Source organism: Larus michahellis, chromosome 3 (assembly GCF_964199755.1).
Source record: "Larus michahellis chromosome 3, bLarMic1.1, whole genome shotgun sequence".
Lineage (NCBI taxonomy): Eukaryota > Metazoa > Chordata > Aves > Charadriiformes > Laridae > Larus > Larus michahellis.
Genome location: NC_133898.1, coordinates 15,237,562 through 15,245,473, shown reverse-complemented (window position 1 = coordinate 15,245,473; position 7,912 = coordinate 15,237,562). Strand labels below are relative to the sequence as shown.

General features: G+C 47.2%; 1 protein-coding gene across 1 annotated transcript in view; it reads right to left on the bottom strand.

Moving 5' to 3' along the window:
• Window positions 1-1,381: 1,381 nt before the first annotated feature.
• The window catches only part of ACSS1 (acyl-CoA synthetase short chain family member 1), a 38,830-nt gene continuing 32,299 nt past the window's right edge, over window positions 1,382-7,912 (bottom strand). Inside the window, exons 13-14 of the mRNA XM_074578783.1 lie at window positions 7,660-7,778; window positions 1,382-5,878 (exon numbers count right to left, since the gene is read on the bottom strand). Coding sequence (XP_074434884.1) covers window positions 5,705-5,878; window positions 7,660-7,778 — 293 coding nt within the window. The 3' untranslated portion in view covers window positions 1,382-5,704. The remainder of the gene's footprint in view (window positions 5,879-7,659; window positions 7,779-7,912) is intronic.

Sequence of the window (7,912 nt, the reverse complement as noted above, 5' to 3'; positions counted from 1 at the left end):
ACAAGCACTAAAAAGCTCTGGGGTTTCCACTCTCCCACCCTCAACAGACCAAAAAGCCAAAGCTTTGTTGCTACAGACGCTGTGAGTCCAGGCAGATACATACCAGCTACAGAGGAACAGATGCAAGAGTGAAAAAGCTGCTGCAGCAGGTTCATTAACAGTGTTTGTAGGCTGGTAATTTTGCATAGCTGTGATCATTTCCACCCCAAAAGGTGGTTACGTCCCCAGATCCTTCTATCCAGGACAAAGCAGGGATAGGCTCACTGCCATGAAAAACATGCTGTGCCTCTAGACTCAGCCAGAAGACAATTCCCTGTCTGGAATTGTCTTTTTTCAAGCTGAAAAAGAATCGTCTGTTCCCGCTTAGTTTAAAAGCAGAAACTTGGTGCTGAGATCAGATTCTGTGGTTTTAACTGTCCACAGAGACGGCCCCTGAATATAATTGTGCTAGGCTGGAAAACACAGTCTCCGTTTTACCAATAAATTCTCAGTAAATAAATCAGGGCTGCTGCAGTAGCAGAACACAAAGTGAGGAGCTGGGCACCTGCCTTTCTATCTAGCCTGTTCCGTGACTCGTCAGAGACACCTGCCAGAGGGTTGCAAGAGCCAAGTAAATTGGAAGCGTTCCAGAAGCAGCCGCTGGAGGTTAACAGGAGAAGTTGGCTAATGAGGATGTTCAGTGTCCGTCTCTGCATTGCAACTATGGTGTTATCCATGTGGTACACAGAGGGTGAAACGCAATCTTCCTCACTTCTTAATGGACAAGGCGCCCTGCAGAGGATGCGTTCCTGGCACTTACAAGCAATCCATGGCACCTGGAAACAAATTTCTTCTCTCATCTGCTCAGGTCGGGGGCAGCTACACGCTCACTTTCTACATAATGCTGTCTCTCGTGTTTGACACGCCCATCCTGTTTTCAGTCCTTTTCTACTTGTGCATGCTGTGCACAAGACAAGGAGATTAGCATCTGAACCATCCATATCAACTAATGGTAATTAATTGTTCCCACTAACTGTTCTCTGTTTGCATCTCCCGGGAAAACGAGCGTAGAGCACTGGGACCTCGGGACTTACAGGAGACATGCCTCTAACTGACACGCAAATGCTCCTTCTCCAACTTTTTTGAGTTGTTCTGCAGTGGCAGTTTTCTGGCAGTAACTCATTTCCTGTGAGCTACTGTTTAGAGAGAAGCAGCAAAGCAAAACAGCAATTTGGACCACAAGATGACTCATCCTGATCTCGAACTCCTTTGCCTTTCTTTGCTCTGCGCTGGCAGACTAAAATAATCAGAACTGGCAGAAGCAGGTTGAAAGAACTGAAAGAGTCCCAGACCCTGCAGGGGATGGAGGGCCGGGCACCTATGACGCAAAGCCAACCCATCGCACAGAGAAAGATACTTCCTTTAATGAAAATATGAATACAGAGGTCATTGAAGAAGCTGGTTTTGGTCAAGGACAATAAAAGTGTGTAAAGCATGATTACAAGAATACAAAATGAAATTAAAGGCTTAACATTAGACCGTACAACATACACCTCATCTCTAGAAAGAGGGATTTTCCCATCCTAAAATTAAGAAAATCATGGTGTGCCTCCAGTGGGGGAAAAGGCACCACGACTGGGTCTCGCTGGCAAAACTGAGTGAGGAAAAAAGCAAGCACATTTGCACTTTGCAACAAACTGCAAGCAGTGAATGTGACTCTGGCTCTCTTTTAATGAAGCTACAAAGGCAATGTGGCAAATAACCTGCACATTACTCATAGACACACAAAGGTTTAGAACAATTCAACAGTTTTGCTTTTCTAAACGAAGCAATTACCCCCAAGTTTGTCCCGCGATCCCACTGTAAAGTATTCCACGTATCATTACCTCCTTCGCTGATTAGTGAAGATCAGCTCTTAAGACTGCAGGCCCCGGTGTCTTTCGGACGCTACCTCCAGCCTGGCATTTCAAGAACTGAGGACATCAGTGCCAGTTCTGCAGGCTGAACCCCACACTGAACCACGAGCCTGGCGGGGGCATGAAATTGCTGCATGCGAAGCAGAAAGCACCCTCGCCACGCACCAGTGCTGATGTTCGTGACATCCAGGGAGTAACGAAAATGCAAAGCTCAACTCAGGCTTGCACTGAAGATGCAACCGCTGCAGTTAGTAAAGATCATGGGGGAAGAGAAGGACGGGAGACTTCTCTGGCTGGAAAATTTCAGCTGTTTGGCAAAGCCTTCTATGAGTAGCCTACCCAGTGAAGCACAATATTCTTCTTTTTATAAGAAGTACCACTTCCAAGCCCTGTCTAGCTCTGTTTCCCAGGGTGGTATTAGAGAACTGAGCACAGGGTGTCAGCTCCAAGAGCGATGCTGCTATACTCGCAGAAGGGCAGTTTTACCAGGAGATGTGGGGGATGAGGCTGCCCAGCAGGAGCCGTGTCCACTGCAGAACACCACGTGGGCAGCACAACAGCCCCACGTCCTCTCTTTGAACACCTCGAGGTGGCCTCTGAGCAGATGGACATCCCAAGGACCACAGCTCAGCTGTGGAAATGCGCAAGGAAGAAACGGAGCAGCCATCGTGGTGGATGGCTGGCATGTGGCACACGCTGGTGACATGATTTTAGCAAAGGTAGCTTGTAAGGCTTCAGAAGTTCACAGTGTGAAGCTTGGTCTGTCCACACCATGGTTGCAATGGCTGTCAGTTTATTGGGGTGCTGCAGGTACCTGGTCAGTCTGTAACCTCCCTGGCAGCTGTGGTCCTTAAGCCCGTGCAAGTTGAGACAGCAGGGATGCAGGTGAGGGAGTGGACCTAGCTCTCGTTTTCCCTGAGCAGAGGAACAGTATGACAAACGTCTCAAGGCACACTGCTCCTCACATAGCTAGTCTTCGTGACACAGTTCAGCTGAATTAGACCATGGGTCTAATTAGATGAATTACACTGGGTCACACCTTGTCATGGAAATTTCAGGTCAACAGGACAAGGAAATTCTACATCCCTAATATAGGAAACGCTTTGTTGACTAAAAGGAAAGTGTGTAATCTTGTTCAAAAGTCATTTCTCTTCCTCCACGCTGTATTTCAGACTGCGTGGAGACAACTCATTTAAATAAGGGAGTCTACTTTTTCTGTCAAAAGCATTAACTCCTCGCTGCTTCCCACTTGAAAATCACTTAAGGAATTGAGTTTTTTTTTCTTTTGCAATGGCAATAGATGTATGTAGGGGCTGTCTCCTAAAATATTAACATCTTGTCAATTCTATCAAACCTTCTGATTTTCGACTTCCTACAAAGTCCAGAGGGTGTCTACTTACCTTAAGCAAAAATGGATTGCAGTCAGAAGGATGGGAATTTTAACGAAGCATAATATTCCCTACGGTATTACCCAGTCCCTAGAGACGTTTAAAATAAACTTTAAAAAAAAAACCCAACAGCAAATGCAGCTAGTGTACTCAGAGGAACTCTGGGATCTAAGACATGCCTGTTTCTGAGAACACATTGTACTGCGAGTAGTCTGCTTGCCTGTTTGGTACCAGAATCTCTGCTGGCCAAAGAACTCACCACTCCTCTCCCGGTCCTGCAGGATCACCTAGCCATTTCCTTCCTGCCTTTCCTGCCTCCAGTTAGGTGCACAGATTGTCTTTCCAGTACACAGCCCCACTGGAAAAGGCAGCGCTGCTCCCATTAAATTCAGCAATAAGTAACCCCTGTAAAACTACAGCAAAAATTGTCAATTCTGCCAATTACTCAGGGGTCTGGCGGGCCAAAACACACAGCTCCATGAAACTAAGCAGACTGTCACCTGAGAAAGACAGAGGCAGGACTGCAAGGTTTGATGGAGTGACCCCAGCCACAGTGCTGGAATGGTGGTTAGCACTCCTTTGGCTTAGGCAGGTTAAGGTAGAGAAGCTCTGCCTGCGCCCTTGTGGCACACGCTCCCAGGATCAGCACTGTTGCACGCTACACTGGCATATACCTTGAGCTTTTGCACCCAAGGAGAGGGGAGGAGTCCTCTACCATGCCTTCCTGGCATGCTCTGTGGCCCCTCCAACCACTCTGAACCCCTCAGCGAGCTTAAATCAAACTTAGCAGTGGCAGAACTCTCAAAGGCATCCAGCACCTACTGGCTTTTCCATGCCTTTCTGTGGCATAGGAGAGGACAGGAGATTTACTAGCAAATTCTTCCAAACAGCCCAAATATAAGGAGTGTTTCAATCAAAATGTGTTCGTGATAGAACAAGTCCAGAAATAAAACAGTGAATGTATTAGTTACAATTTTGAAAGCATATGAAAGCCAAAGGCTATTGTTCCCTGCTATTCTGAGGTTGCTGGTCTGGAATGCTATCATCGCTTTCCAGAAGGCATCTAAGAGGCACTTCCTTCTTCTTTGTAGATTGTGCAATTTGCGGGCACCCGCATTCAACTCTTTGGAAGATCAGCACGGCAGCATGTGGAAGGGGCAGACGTGGTAGGACCCAACTTGAAATAATAAGGATTAAGTCATAACTTCTGACAGGAAAACCAACCTACCTCCAAACTGGGTGCTTGTCTTTGCTGGAGCAAACGAGATTACAGGCCATTTGGGAGTGGGCTAAAATAACCACGCCTTGGTCAGAAATCACACAGCCCAGCAAGTCACAATGAACCCTCCAGCACATCTCTCTCGGCTTCAAACCTCTCTCGAGCACTTGAGGATTTCGTTTCCAAATGCTTCTCTGACAGACAGCAAGCAAACATCATCCCTTTTCATAGCAACTTCAAGAAACAAAGGCACCTACACAAATCACTAACTGGCAACAAAGATCTAGCAGTTGTAGACCACCGCTCCTAATATGCAGAAGTGAACCACAATGGACAACATTGATCCAGTTGTCATCACCGATGAGGAAGAGGACAGTTACTTTAAAAACCCAATTGGTGATCTCAGTTTCTCAAGGCAGAATAAAAACACGTGGGACCAGGCCCCTCCTACGCAACTGGCAACACATTGAGGACATGTAGGAAGCCCAGCGGTAGCAGGCTTTGTGGCTCAGTTTTGCGGCTGGAAGTGCTAGTGCTGGGTTGCCTAGGTGGGACATGAAGGGACATGGGCTCACCATCTCTGGCAAGTGCCATGACATATAGTGGTAGGAACAAATCCATATGAAGAAAGCCAAAGGAGTTTTTAGAACAACTGGGTAAACACAAGAAAGAATTGTCAGACTTCTCATTTCACTAATAACACACGTGGAACATCTACTAGAATACCCAGCACTGCTAAAAAGGCACCGGAGTTGCAATGAAATACAGCTACTTGAACTCGGAAATCCAAGCTGAAGGAAAAATTGGAAAAGTGTATTCCAGGGCTTCTTTTAAAACAGCAAAAATGTTGTATAAAAACATTTCCCTGTACAGTAACATTAAAATGAGAAACATTAACGTCTGCATCTTGCTTCAGCAAGCTAGCATTAATTTCATCATAGCTAATGGAAACCACCAATGGCTGCTCTGCAACAGCCTTAAAAGCAATGAAAGGGAGCTCACTGACTGTGCAAAACTGCACACTGCTCCTAGCTCTGTGCATCTCAAAATACGTTGTGGAGCGGAAAATCTTGTTCCCCTTGAAGGGGAGTTTTTTTTAAAAAACAGAGTTTTTAAAAAAACACCAAGACAGAACTATGTTGTTTGCATGACTATTCAGGACCTTCCACATTTCCAGACGAGAGAGATTCCAGAGATGCCTGTTATGAGGAACCCTTCTCCTTGTATTTCTGGTAAGCCTCCAATATCTCCTTGACCACGCTGGGATCATCAAGTGTGGTGACATCTCCCATGTCTCTTGACTGTTCAGTGACTACTTTCCTCAGCAGCCTTCTCATGATCTTCCCCGATCGGGTTTTAGGAAGGCGTTTCACCACCTGCAGAGAAGGGAAAGACATACCTATGTTAGAACCTGGGTCCTGCTGGAAACCACAAGGAAATCTGGCTGAACTGTCCTAAGCCTGGCACATTATCTCACAGCCACAGCTCCTTTGAGGCTCCTGGGAAATACCAGACCATTGAGCACACTGGTTTATGTCCAAGGAAAGGAGTGTCACTAGCATCAATTCCTTGTGCTACAAATTTTATTCTTATTTAAGTGGACTTTTGTTCCCCGTTTACTCATTGCTGTGTATCTCCAGGCTGGGTGCTGCGGGACACACAGCTCTTTGGAGAATCAGGTCCTGAATAAGCTGTTAACTATCGAACTAGAAAGCTAGTTACACTTGAAAACTCAAGCGCTGATGATGACACACATCTCAACACATTACCAGAACAGACACTCATAGTCCCCTTTACAGGGCAGGAATATAAAGCACACAATACTGCACGCTAGCTACAGGGTCACCTACTCAAGGGATAACTCCTCTCTGCTGATGTATCTCTCTGTCTGATTGTTATCTGTCAGCCTACACGCCTTCCTTCATAACCAGAAGAATGTTAAATGTCTCAGCTATGCTTCCTGCAAAGGACTTAGCAGCCGATTCAAAGGCTTTAGCATAGACTTGAGCCTGGCAAAGAGTTCTCAGGCACTGAACAGAGACGCTAGGCAGGTCTCACGTTTTGCTACATGATCAGGCCAGTGGGCTACAAAACTCCAAAGCATTAACTAACACACAAGGAAAGAGCTGTAGGACTTCTCTGCAGGACTGTCCCCAAACACAGGGAAACAGAGATGTTTCCTTGCAAACCTGCAAGTTCTGGGAGCTGCTCCAATCCACCGGGGATGTCTTGGGCTGTTCCAAGTTGAATGAGCCACCCTAGCCTGCTCCTGTTTGTAATTCTGTAACCTGTGTCTTGGTGTTCACCTTCCCAGGATGTGGCTAAAGCAGAGCCCCTCAAAAAAGTGGAGAGTGGCCACTCTCCAAGAAGAGAGTGGAATGGATGCAGATGGGCCTTGAGGGACAAACACACAAAGGGAGCTGCTGAAAGGTGAGGAGGCTTGAAACAGAGCCTGGAGTTCATCAGTGCTCCCAGGGCCAGGCTGAACAGCATCTGAGCTACACAACAGGAACAGCCAGTGGTTTGGGATCTAGGATTGATGCTAACTATCAGCACAAAATAGCAGGGCAGTGGGAAGTGTCACTCCGCCTCTCAATGACACTGAAGGTTGTGGCGTTTCTCTACGGTTTGGTGGGGTTTTATCTGACCCATTGCACAGGGCCACGGAGAGCAGAGCTACAGTGCTTCAGCAAGGGGTTAGCTGAGGGCGAGGGCTGTGCGGAGCAGTAATGCTGCCGCATGGTGAACAGGGACATCAAGTGCATCTTGAGGCACAGGGTGAACCTGTGGTTCTCCTTTGCCAGGGCTCTTGCCAAGTATCATGCTCTCAACACCCTCTGCATCCCATTTAAAGGATTGTTCAGCATTCGGCCCAAATGGAGCAGCCTCAGGGTAGCTCTAAACCACGCTCTGTAACAGCCCCACCAACAAGCTGCTCTGCAGGCTGGAGCAGCTGTAATGTCCATCCCAGTGACCCCCTGGGTCACTGCTGATCCTCAGGGATGGAGAAGGACCACTGCATCTGCCCTCCCCTGCCTAGGGATCCCTCCAGCTAGTTCTGTTTTTCTGCTTCTTCAGCAACACTGCAGGCAGGAAGGTGAGGCTTGCTCAATGTCACCATGCCTGCTCCTGGTCCCAGTTACAGTCTCCCACTTACCAGAATGTGGTCAGGCACGGCATATTTTGCTATCTTGGAAGCCACTATGGTTTTGAGCTCTTCCTTGACACGGTCTATATGAGCTGTCTGCTCCTTTAGCACTATGAAAGCAAAGGCACCTGGAAGACAAATGAGCAGAAGGCACATACCTCATATTAGATCCCGGCTGGCAAGACGAGGGATGCTGATTCAAATCCCAAGGCAAGTTTCAAATCGTTCCTATGCACAATCTAGGGACTGCCAAGAAAACTAT